The 13441-nt window shown below is 45.4% G+C and overlaps 1 protein-coding gene across 1 annotated transcript in view; it reads right to left on the reverse strand.

The window, feature by feature from the left end:
• Nucleotides 1-13441, reverse strand: part of LOC149363281 (SEC14-like protein 2) — a 71294-nt gene that overhangs the window by 17037 nt on the left and 40816 nt on the right. Inside the window, exons 2-5 of the mRNA XM_089573428.1 lie at nt 10796-10865; nt 6509-6552; nt 5037-5099; nt 3003-3096 (exon numbers count right to left, since the gene is read on the reverse strand). Coding sequence (XP_089429554.1) covers nt 3003-3096; nt 5037-5099; nt 6509-6552; nt 10796-10865 — 271 coding nt within the window. The remainder of the gene's footprint in view (nt 1-3002; nt 3097-5036; nt 5100-6508; nt 6553-10795; nt 10866-13441) is intronic.

Genomic DNA, 13441 nt, shown 5'->3' on the forward strand with positions numbered 1-13441 from the left:
ACCATCCTTGAGAAGAGCAGGCCAAGAAACGTAACGAGGTAAGGAGGAGTTATCGGGTACAGATGGGCTCTGTGCGAAAGCACCCGTCAATAAATATCGTTTCTATAAAAGTAACAAAAGGTGATTTCGCCGCCTGTTTTTGCATCTAGAATGGAATAACTGCATGACCAATTACGTCGGGTGTGCGCGGTGTTCCACACAAAGTACGTCAACACGCAAGGGCTGAGGAAAAATCGGGAAACGAATATAGCGCAAGCAGTTCTGCGAAGCACATTTCGTACAGCGCACGTAGAAGGCGAAGAAGTACGACGAATTCGTAATGAAGTCTGCACGTTGTCTGAAGAAAAAGATATCTACATTTACTGGAAAATGCTTAATTTTCAGCGACGTTTCACTATTCCAGCGTCTTAATTTCGTGCTGGAATTTTGAGAGAATTAGCAAAAACTAAGACTTGAGACATGACCACAACAAGTTTCGTCAGATGGCCACAGCTTCTGCCGAAGCTGTCGTTCCACAACGTAGTAGTGGATTAACTCTCAGTGGCAGTCAGGTGTGCAACAGGGCTAGCGGAGCCCAAGTAGGCTTACCTGAATAAAAAAAGTGTGTTTAGGACCAACATTTAGATTCTGGTACACGATGTCCGTATGTAAAAGAACGTGGAGGGGAGCGAATGCAGAGGATGTCAAGCAACGCCGACTACACTTTCAAGGCTGTAGTTTTGGTTACATAGCGTCACTATGTGGAGAAACGTTTGCACAATAGCGACTCGAATTGAAGGCCGCAGAGTTGGTTATAATCCGGTTATTATGTAGTCATTATCTGGAAAGGGCGTTGCAGGCGGAGGCGCGGTTTGACTGGCTTGAGAATCGGGAGGCAGATGATACGAAAATCAAGCTACCGCGAAGGCCGCCTTTGAAGAGTCATCCGCGCCCGAGCCGTGCGGCTGTCTTGAGTTGGAAAATTCGTGCACACTTTCCTTTTCTATGCGCATGCTGGCGACACGCACTCGCCTGCACCTCGTGACGTCACCGAGCGAGCACTGCGGCCTTGAAAGTCTAGTCGGTGTTGCATCAAGCCGAGCGAGCATGTCACTGCAATGGAGCCTGTGTTTGCTACGTGGATAAATCAGGTGTGAGCGAAAGCGGAGGTCCGTAAAGACGCGGTTAACAAATGCTACGCTTTGGCGGGTGTTAGGAGAACGCGTCAGCTTAGCCATTTATATAAACATCGGTTCTCATTCCAGGCTTCCAAGCATGGCCGTGTTCATGATAGAGATTACACAATCCTTTATTGAGAAAACCTCCAATTCGCCTTTCGACAAATTTACGCAGTCAGACAAGGAAAGCATCACACTTGAAATATAGAACCCTGTTTCCGTGACAACGAGGATTTCTTCGCGGATGTTAGGCCTTTAGAGGCAATCGAGAGAATTAAGGGCGCCCGGAAATAAAGTCCCTTGGAGCACGCCGTCTTTATCGTTCCTATGGCAATCGTGGAAGATTTGTGACGTCTCTTCCGTTATCCCGCAAGAGACGGACGCAGTAGAGACAAAGATGTTTTCCTTGCGCAAACATCGTATAAATAAGCGCAATATGTTGTTGAGGCTACATTATTGTAGTTGTTGTGAACGTAACAATTGCTGGCCGCCGCGCCATATAAGGGATCGTAGAAGTGATCGTTAGTCGAGCGTTACGCTTCTTTTTGGTGACGCGGCGACCACTTAGCGCGCTGTGTGCATAGGCTCGCTCGAGGGGGTTTCCGCGAAAATCAAGTAACGAAGCTTAGGATCTGTGACTGTAATCAAAAATACGCGATTGTTTCGGCGACAACGCTGAAACCTAATGCGCGCCGTGTCTACGAACTCGGCCTTGTCTTGCAGGTGCTGAGCTTGCCCAATGTTGTCGATTCGCCCGTCAGACTCTACTTATGTGCTTAGGAGAAGTAGAATATCTGTAGTCGGATACGACCCAAGAATGGAGCGGCAGATGTCTCTCGAAGGAGGTGCTCCATCCAGCAACAGGCTCCGCCTATTGCCATGGCGTCATCGCCAGTGACCTTGAACCTGCTAGCGCGACACTACAGGGGGTTCGCTTGTAGTACAAAGGGACTGACCGCGACGTCATGACAATAGGTCGGGGCTATCGGTTGGAAGGCATCCTTTGGAGGGTATCTGCCGCTTCGTTCCTTGGTTGTAGCCGACTATAGCCAGCACAGACAGGGCTTCAGTGCCTTCTTCACCACAAGGAACGTAGGACGAATTTAGAAATTTATGCTGCTTCTTTCCCGCTTCTGGGCTTTGTCGCTGTTGCTATCAGGGAGCAGTGCCACGGGACGTCGCAATTAACGGCTACTTCTCTAACATTCTATCAATGCTGTAATGATCTTTTCCGTTTTGCGAGAATTATCGCGAACGTTGGCATTCTATTCGTGAACTTTCACATGTGTATAAGAACGCAACATGATGGGCTGACGCATGAGCCCAGTCCGACCATAAACACCCGAGAGAAATGTGCTGGCCAATATCTTAACCGGAACACACAAGGTGATTGGTATATGAACCCCGGATCGGTTCGTGATTGGTCGGATCCTTCCCTGTTGTCTTGCGCATTTTCACTGCTAAACCCGCATGAGAGCTTCATAGTAGTTTGCTATTGTTCTCTTATTGTAGCCAGATGCGTGACTATACCGTATGGACCCACTCCTTTGAGGAAACGTATGCCCACTGAAGATGTCGCTAGGCACGCTTACAAGGGGTGTCGCGTATCGCAAACGTAGAATCAAGTGCAAGGGCGGGGCTGTTGTGAGCAATTGCTAATCGCACCACTAGCGAGGAGCAGACGGGGGCAGAGCCGGCACTGCTCATGATTCATCTTCCTGTAGGTTAAGACTACGAGGCGAGAGGATTAGCTGCCATGGTACTGTGACAGGAGCGGAGCTGAGGCAACTTAGGAGAGCGATCCTTCGCCCTCCCGTTGTAAATATTTCATATGTCGTCTCTCACCTTTGATGTCTGTGTAGCCGAAGGGAATGATCCAGAGCGGGCAGCCTTCTTTGTCGTGACCCACGAGGCCTCCCGGGTAGTACTTCTTAAGTACCTGCGCAGAGAAGACAAGACTCGCTGATTTCACGCCTCGAAGATTCCTCGCTAGCTTCGTTGATTGATTCATCCATTTTGTTTACCTTCGCACGCATGCATGCTTCAGTAATATTTCATGCCAGCATCATGTTGGGCATTATGTATAGGAATCTAAGTGCAGCACAACAGGCTTGCCGGTTTAGACATATAAATGTACATAAAATCTATAACCCTGCTATCATGCCGGATGCGATGCTAATCTAGGTATGGTACGACATGTTTTTATAGTTTCATGTAATCTATACGGAACTAAACGCAGAATACGCGTTCACTTGCCCGATGGTGGTTCTTCTGGTTCATTTACCGAGCACAACTACAGCGCGGAACGTGCAGGTTGCACACAAAAAGCGAAACTGGTGTTCTCTTCGCTTTCACTCGTAGAGAGCTTCTATTGGTACGGCTAAGTGAAAAAAAAAATCCATTATTAAGTAGACAGTATTAGATGGCTTACTGACACAAAAACCAGCCGTCGACTAAAAAGTGGTGGCGTTACAGAACCAGTGATTCGTCGAAGCGGTTTAACGTCATCAAAGACGGGAAGATAGGAAATGTTATCCACTAAGAGTCGCTACTAGTACTTACAACGGCAGAAACTGCAAAAAAAAAAGAGAGATTATGATTGAAATAGATTTGGAATAGCAGTACAATAAAATTTGAATAGGATTGAAGCAGAATAGAAATAGAATTAGAATAAAATTACAATGGTTTCGTTATTCGCACTTAAGTTTCGTAAGTGTCTTTTTTAACTTTATACTAAGATTTAAAAGATAAGTTCTTTCTTTATCTCAAGAAAACTTTGTTCTACTGTTGGGTCTATGCTGCCTCTACTTCTTTGCTTTGTTTCTTGCGCAGAAATTTTATATTTATGTTAAATTTGTAGGCAATAGCACCTTATCGTATAGGTGACATCAGGAATAAACGTAATAAGTTTTCAAGCTTCCCGACTTCTGTATTCCGAGTACTCTCTTCTTTTTATATTCCAAAAGAAACACGCATCGCATGCCTAGTTTCGCGGATGACACAGATAAATTACATGTTACCCATTTATTTTTTTTTTCGCTGACAAATACTACGTCCATTTTTCCAAAATGTTAACAGGTTGACTACAATGATTTAAAGATACAAAGCAAAAGAGCCGAGCAGAGAACCAGAAAGGCGTTGCGAAATATCCTGCAACGCTTTTTCATTTGTGTTTAATGATGTTCCTAAAGTCGAAAGTCTGGAGTCAAAGATGTCTAAATATGCAAGGGCACTAGGCACTTTCGCTTGGAATGAAAGTCACGTGTTTGCATGCCGAAGCGTGTGAAGTACAAGGTTAAGGCCGGTAATCCTTAGCGCGCTGTTCTGTAACAAAAAATCCGATAAATGAATAAATTTCGGTGGAAAATCAAGGGCAGTGTAACTGGTCAAATCGAGAGAAGAAAAAAATAGTGTCTGAGAACCATTTGAGGGTTGTCCACAGTGTGAGAGACAAAGTTTTTAAGAATGGTCGTACCTATGGCGGAGTAAAACACAGTGATAGCGTATAAAGAACTTAAGAGCGGCTCACTTCCACGTATCATTTCTTACTGGTATAAACAGATTTACAGTAAACAGTGCATATTTTTGGTATAGTGCGCACGGTGTTGTAACATTCAATTATCATGACGGGCAAGTTGCACGAAACAGTAACGCTCGCACAGCATGCTCAGATTTTGTTTACAAACAATACAGTTTCATTCCAGACTGCCGCAGCAGGGACAATGATCCGCGTATGGCAAAGAAAAAAGTGCGTGCTGTATAGTGATATGTTGTTTAGAAAGCTGTCTGTTACACTGAGGCGTCGATGAGAACGCTTCGCATAGGCGTAAATGAATCGTATTTTTGTGTCCGTTGCTTGCATATGAAACACCTACTCACCTCTGTGGGCTCGTAGTCGTCCAAAATTGTGTCTATGTTGTTTTGTTTGCGCCACTGCAGGTTCTGTGCGAGGAAGAAAACAAATAAAGAGGCAAAGTGAATCCAATGGCTTCATAAAGGAGGGCACCCGTAGGCAAATCAAGTGAAATGCATTTATTGTTAAGAGGATTCGATCCGAGCGAGATTAAATCGGCAGCATGAAAAGAAGTAACCAGATCGCGTTTAATGATGTACGCGTTCAGCAACCATGAGCTTAAGTTGCGAAATTTCTCCGCATGGCTTTCGTATGTGCTGCCTTAGCGAGCCCTAAGACGCAGAGAGTCCCTTTATCTACGTGTCATCATCTATTGTACTCAGCGTTTTTCATCTCGGCCTATTAAGCTCGCACTTCTTGAAGCATTCCGTCGAAAGTTAACATGCCGCTCAAAATTCATCACTGCAAGACTTTTCTTAGTTTAATTTCGTCTGAAAGCAGCCATAATGACAATTTAATATACTGTCGTTTTGCAACAAGAAACTGTAAATCGAAGATTCTGGACCCCGCTAGCAGCGTTTTGTTCGCGTTTAGGAGCATTTATTTAAGGATTGTGAAACTTCTAAACTAGGCACATGGAATCTGCTGTTTGAACGCCATTGGAGACCATCAGTACGGGTTGTCGGAGCCCTTGGCGTTCTTGAATAAAAGACCAAGGATGACGTCATCGCCATCCCTGAAGAAAAGTTTTCGGGGAGATACCTACATTGTGGAGAGAGAGAGAACTCGGCTGTGTTATGCCATACAACACCTAAGAGCAAACACCATGAGAATTTGTTTCAATAAGCCCTCATTATTCAAATAAAAATGTATAAATTCAGGTACTGGAGTCCACATGCAAAAAAAAATAAATATTGAAAGCTGGTTGGTCGTCCTATTTTCTTTGCTCCTTTGTATAGGGTATTCCTACAATCAGGTTAGCGTTTCGTGTCTTTCATGACTTACTCACCAACTTACTCGCTCGCTCGCTCGCTCGCTCGCTCACTCACTCACTCACTCACTCACTCACTCACTCACTCACTCACTCACTCACTCACTCACTCACTCACTCACTCACTCACTCACTCACTCACTCACTCACTCACTCACTCACTCACTCACTCACTCACTCACTCACTCACTCACTCACTCACTCACTCACTCACTCACTCACTCACTCACTCACTCATTAGGAGAGTTTGTTTCGCACCCTTTTACTTCTTTACCCCTTTCCTTCTGTCTCCAGCTCCTCTGCTCAGTTTATGTCAACGAACAAGATACAGAAGGTTCATAATAAACATAATGCTCTTAGTCGCTCACTCGGTCCCATCTTTATTTCGGTCATCATTCAAAGATCGCATACGGAATAATCTTGTCAAACCTGCCGATGTCGCTGTCTCAAATCAAAGCAATGTTTTCCTCTGATACGCAGCCCGACGATGAAAACAGCACAGCTTACCTCTCGCAGCATGGATTCCGCTTGGGCGACATTGAAGTTCCGGGCTGCGAAAGAAGAAAAGACGATCAGTAAAAAAGAAAGACGGTCAGATGGTCTAAAGAAATAAACTTTTACTGGAATATTTTAAGGGCTGAAGTTTCGGGCCTGCATTCTGTCGGTTCCTACGGTTAAGTAATTTACACGAAGGAGCCTTCCCGAATTCCATCAGGAGCTTTTCTTCACTGCAAGGGTGCTGAAGCTACTCATTTAATCGCAACGCAATCTCTACTGGTGCTTCTGGCAGTCACCGAGTGCAATCCTGTTTATGTCATTCCGGCTCTCTGGCTATGCTTGAACAATCGAGCTAGTTTCGACAAATAATTGCCCTCGCAACATCGCAGCGCTCTGAAGTTCCTTCTAATTTTGGGCCACTTTCTGTGCGCTCTTCGTATTAGAGCAGCATTATTACGTTGTGCACGTCAAAATTAATTGGGTACTTACTGAATCCGCACGAAGTCCAGTCTCAATTAATGAACGCTTTGATCTCACTTAAAGAAAGAAGTGAGAAACTTACTCAGATTGTCTGGAAGATGGCGATATTAATGCTAATAATAAATGCTGATTATAGAAAGCAGCTGCGTGGGAAGGCATCCGAATGTAATTGAAATTCATTTTTATGAAACTGTGAACGACACACCGTGTTGCGAAAAACGGAGATCTCTATAAATATGGGGGCTGAGTATTGGACTTAAGGATCGACCTCAGTTATCTGCAGATAAAATTTAATCTTTTGACATGCATTAATGAAGCTGCTCGATATTGCAGGGTCATGCCCTCGTTAGACTTAGTTATAGTAGTATTGATATATAATGTCAGGTGGATAAGGAAGTTTGTCGCATGATACACATCGGATAACAAACTTGAATTTATTACTAAAAGGCGCCGAAAAAAATAGACGGCAGACGGAGAAGAAAACACAAGACAGACACGTAGGCGCCCACCAATGCGTGCTTAGCGAAACTTGAGTGTATGATACCCTAGGGCAGGGGTTCTCAAACTTTTGTGCTTGGAGGAACCCCAAAAGCCTTCAATAAGTTCCAGGGAACCCCCCCCCCCCCCCCCCCCCCCCCCCGCTTTCACTTACCAGCAATGTTGTCGAGTGCATTTTTGCAAAGAGAGAGTTGCAAAAGTTAAATGTTTATCGCACCGATTAATACAAATACTAATGTGATGGGTGGTACTGCTTCCCTTTTGAGAGCAAGTCAAAGGGTGGCTCAGCAGCAATCAGAGCCAGTCTCATATCAGCTGCCGGGTCAGGGCCAGTGAGGGTTCTCGCGGAACACAAGAAGACAGCCCGCGGAACCCCTGTGTTCCGCGAAACCCAGTTTGAGAACCCCTGCCCTAGGGGAACAGAAGTGGAGGCAATATATTTTGGCGGGATACAAACGAGGCTAGAGGATTACCTACGCTACCGTATAGTCTAAAGAGTAAATTAGAAGTAAAGCAAAACTACGTCAGTCTGGCAGGGAGAGGCTTGAGATTTGGAAATTACACGGGGTAATGTGGTCACGGCAGGCGAAGGCTGGATCCTAATTCGAGACTAGTGGGAAAGCCTTTTTAACTTCCAGCGGACGCAACCAGGCTGATGGAGAAGATGATGACGAAGAAGAAGCAGCTATTTGAAATTTTAAGCCGCATTTTCTGCCGATTGCTTTTTATATCGATCATTTTGGCTCCTTTCTATTGGTCGTTACTTTCTGTGACGTCAAGACTGATAGCTAGGAAGCAATGTATGTCATCGACTATCGTATTTAAGGTCGTATACTGACCAAAGGGAGCCAATTAAGAGAATGAGTAAGAAAGAGAATGGTTATTGCAACGTGCGACGACTGCGTAAGACATCACCTTAAAGAAGAGTTATCAAAGGGATGTCGTGCATCCTACCGCTCTAAAATAGAAAAAAGAAAGCGTGCTACTAAGCGAACAAACTCGCGTAAAGCTGTTATGTCGCGTCAACAACCACGAAGCCAGAGTAAATCACTGGCGAGTAAAGGTTGGTGTGATATTAAATTGGTATTATTGTCTCATTACAGCGCGCATCAGTTGTGCATAAATCCGACCCTGTGGAAAGAACACTTCAGTAATCTTTTAGCTGTCACTCTTCTTCATTCAAACTTCTCCGGGGCGACGGAATGGCAGGGACAGCTTGACTACACCATACCCTTCTCTGCACTTTAATATAGACCTTATTAGACCACAAATCACACACAGGATAACTCTCTCACTCACAGCTATTTTATAACGCCAGTTGAGAAACTCCCCATAGGATACATGCATTGAAACCTAGAGGACTGCTTGGGCAAAAACTTCTAGATCAACAAACGGTCACGCCATCTGCGTCGTTCAGAGTAACTACACAAGGCTATCTAAAAATCGATTATATTGGGAAAAAAAAAAGTTGCAGGGCGCCATTAATAACGAACTGTCCGGCTCATAGGCGGTATTACAGTCTGTTAGCCTCTTTGAAGTAGCCACTGGGAATGGCTAGGCTTCCAAGCGGAATTTCGCATTGGCATGATCAAGGAACTTTGATATTAGCCTGCTAGCAGGCGAGCTCGGGCATTTTACTCGGGAATACTACGAATACTACCAAGGTGGCGTCAACACAGATGCCACTTTTTGTGGGAAAAGCCGACTTATAATAGTTGTCCCTACTGACTTGGAAGCGACGACATCTGTGTTCTGAGATAACTTGACTACGTGGATAAACGCGAAGCTACCCGGGAGTTTGGCAGTGCGGGAAACTGCGTTTCGTTTCTAGGAAGAAATGTTTCACATACACTGCAACGAGGCCGACGGCGCCATTTTCTAAGGACAGAGCCTCCATACCGAAGTCATTATTACAAAAAAACAACAAAGAAGCGGGTGTGATAGAATATACAAGGTGCAAAGGTCAAAAGCCTGTTTACATGATTTCAATGTGGTATCGGTTAAAAAGCGCTGAAGCTCATCTTCAAAAGCTATGCACCGAGGCATACAAACCGCTTCAAATGAATCTCCGATCGCCACCGGGATGCTTCCACGGGCGCCGAAATGTCTGCACGAGGGAATTTTTGCATTTATTGGTCGTTGGATATGCGTACGCGCCAGGACCAACCAACGCATCTTTGGCCTTGCTCTCAATTGTCAAAAAACTTTCTGCTTCCGACAGGGGAAGGGAATATAACGGCAACGCCAATGAAACCAGTGCTTAACACTTCACCCACTTCTACGTGCTTTCGAGTGGTTCACAGCTCACATGCACTTTCTCGATTTAGCGGTGCGGCCCCGGGTCGAGCAGTTCCATTTGCCTGGCCAAGCGTAGCATCTACTTCGCTTGTATGTGAGAACGCTTGCCAGGGAATATCTTGTTCGTTGAATTAAACTTGCAGTGCTGATCTTTAATGTGCTCTTGAACCCTTTTAATTCGAACCTCCGGTTTATTTCAGCTCAAATTTTCGTTCCGTAAATGCCAAATGCATTAGGAAGCTCAGTGGAACTCCCCTTAATACGAACTCCGCATAACTCGAACAACCTGTACTTCCACTTTCAGTTCGGGTAATCGAGTTTCGACTGTACTTACTTGGATGGTGCAGGCAAGGGGCCTATTATTTTATTTACATTTTGGTTGCGCCGCCGCGGTGGCTCAGTGGTTATGGTGCTCGGCTACTGACCCGAAAGACGCGGGTTCGATCCCGGCTGTGGCGGTTGAATTTCTTTGGACGAGAAATTCCAGAGGCCCGTGTACTGTGCGATGTCAGTGCACGTTAAAGAACCCCAGGTGGTCGAAATTTCCGGAGCCCTCCACTACGGCGTCCCTCATAGCCTTACTCGCTTTGGGACGTTAAACGCCGTAAAACCAAAACCAAAACCAAACCATTTTGGCTGCCCCAACCTATTCTTTGTACTTACTTGGAAGCCCGTTATACTAAGCGGTAGGTACGAAGGTTTACGTCCCTTTGCGACTTCTCAACATAATGGATGTACTTGGGAGAGGTTCAACTCTATTTACTCTGCAGAGGTTCCACATTTGTCGGCCTACAACAGAGATCTATAGCTGAGCATAACTAGACGAACGCCTATTTGTCTATCTCCGTATCGCTCCGTTAACTGCGTTAAAAAAGAAAAGAAATTGATGACGACTAGGGCAAGGCGGACGCTTTGGGGCGTTCCTGCAGTTTTCAGGTTAAGTTTATTTTAATTTTTTAGCATTTCTTACGATGCAGAAACAAGTGTATGGGCCCGTGACACACTGCGTACAGCGCTTACCTCTGAGCCATCGCAACAGGAAATAGTCGTCGTGACTAGGCCTCAGGATGTCGTCGACATTTGCCCGGAGCTGCAAGAAACAAAAAAAAAAGAGAATATTGAGCGATGAAAGTTTGAGAACGCAGCTTTCGAGTAAGTTAACTAGAACCAGTCGCCGCCGGAAACAAGCTAGTTAGGCAGTTTTTTTTTTTTTCTGACAGCCGGAAATTGAGCTTCCGATGTTAACGCGGCTTTGAGCCCAGTAAGTTGGGAATTTTTTTCTGTTGTACGGGCACGGTCTCGGTTAGTGAAGAGTTATTTTTTTTGTTCTTGATATTTATATCTCTGAGAACGTTTTGCCAGCCGTAACCATGACTTCGCATCCTGACTTTGTCGGTGTTTTACGATTATCGACAGCACCAAAAAAAATAAAAAATCAGGAAGCCCCGCTCGAATAAAACGAAGTGAATAATAGAATAATCAATTACATACAGTATTGGTGCGATAAATATAGGATGATAAATATAAAACATTGGTAAATAAATATTTATATAACTTGTCCGTAAAAAGTATGGCCCTGACGAATGTTTACAGCGGCCGTTGGATAAAACGTTGTCGAGCCAGGCGATTCGTAATGTGGAAGAAAAAAAAAATCTTATTTTGACCTCGTTTCCTTTTGCAGTATTTTGGTTTGGCCAGGTAGTAGCGTGCCTATTTTCGCTAGAATCCACACTGTGATACTGTGATTATTACTAGGTTGACAGTCTTCAAAACTCCGTGGTATAACCCGCAGGATGCGGATCGGAGAACGAACGCAGTAGAAAAAAGACCCATCGGAAATGGCTGAACCTGTGCCGAAATACAAGAAAAATTTCTTTCTTGCCGCAACTACAGAGGTTATAGGCATATCAACATAATTTTTTTCAGTACTGCAAGAACTACTTTTGTGGTGACATTCAGTATCCCCCTCTGCGGCTACGGAAAATTTGGGCGTTAGAGCAGAACAAGTACCGTCTTAATGAGAATACACTGTGCTGGTGTCATGCTAAAAATATTTCATTGTTACGACTTATTTACGTGTGAAGATACTACGGGTCTTTCGGTTGTGACATACTGGAGGGGCCTTTGAAAGACCGCGCGTTTCAAAGCGACGACTTGTATGTGCGAGATAATGGTTCACTGATCCATCGATCAAATGGTTTAAGACTATAGCTATGCTGGCGGCCATCACCAAAGTGAGAACGAGAATCAGATAGCTTTGGGGTGGACGTCCAACGCATCGATAGGACGCTTTGGCCGGTCGATATAGAATACTCAAAGTAATAAGTTGGTCAGAAAAATCCGGAAAAGACTTAGGAGAGTTCGGTGAAAATACGGGCACCTTGTAGATATCACACTGCACGCTCGTGCAAGCACTTTTCGTAAAGGAGACCTGGTTAAAATGAAAGCCTATTTTTGGATTCTTAGTGTTATTTCTCTAAATGACTATAAAGGCCCAGTCGCGATGCAAACAGACCATCGAATTAAACTCGGTAATGCGGGTGAAGAGGATTTCCGACCAATTCTGTACGTGATGCTTCTGTACGTGATGCTGTACCTGATGTTGTACGTGAAGCAATTCTGCTTTGTTCAAGAGATGCTGAAAGATCTTTATGTTGCTCTTCTACTCAAAGGCCTTCAATTTTAATATATTTCTTATAATAAATTCCCTCCTCCGTTCCGCAGGCTCCGTACAGTATTGAATACTCCTCAGAGGCGAAGACATTGCTTCATTCGCTGACGACTGTACTCCGACCAGAAGTGCGCGTCCAAATGTCGGAGGTCAACCGCGAAGGCAACACTTCCACGCCGTCGAAACCTGCTCCGCTAAATCCACCAGAAGAAAGGCGTAGGAGATGAAGGAGAGAAGGGGTACTATTTGCCGACGGTTTGCCCCACGGCATGTCTCATTCGCCGAGACGGGCGAAGCAATATAATCCAGGGCCTGCCTGTTATGTACCACCGCAGGAGAGAAGGAATCTCGGGTATACGGGGCGGCAGGCAGCGAGCTAGCATCGCGCCTTGTCTTTGCCTGCACTCGAGGAGGCCGCGAAGACAGCCGTCCTGACAAGCAATCTCTTATCTCCGACGGCAACCACATTTCTCACCGCACGGCCGGGAAAACGTCGGGCCAGCGCAAGATCGAGTCAGAACCGTCACAATCGCGAAAGCACGCAGCGGCGCGCATACCCAAACTCCGGCGCCGTTCAGTATAGCAACCTCCTATACAATTCACTACACACACTATACGATTCTTTTTCCCCAAGAGCTCAACTCTCGCTCGTCTTTCGTAAGGAATGTGGCGCCACCCCGCTGTCACCTTTAATAATGAAGAAGAGAGCGTGGAAACGCTGCAGGAACGGGAGTAGAGAGAAAGGTAAAGTGCTGCGGTAGAGGGCGCTTTGAGTAACGTTCACTGGGCACGACAGCTCTATGCCGCAGGCCTGCAGCGTCTGCAGTGCGCCCACCTTCAAGCAGGCTGGAGGAGAGAGAACCTGGGACATTGGAATCTTTTCTTGGGAGTCTGAGATGCCGGAGCGGCGCGGGTTCTTTCTTGCTGCCTGAAGCAAGCGGAGGAAATCCAATGCAAATAAATTTAGCGTAGGATTTGAAACCTCTTCTCTCCTG

Source organism: Amblyomma mixtum, chromosome 2 (assembly GCF_055824585.1).
Source record: "Amblyomma mixtum isolate Tamu chromosome 2, ASM5582458v1, whole genome shotgun sequence".
Taxonomy (NCBI): domain Eukaryota; kingdom Metazoa; phylum Arthropoda; class Arachnida; order Ixodida; family Ixodidae; genus Amblyomma; species Amblyomma mixtum.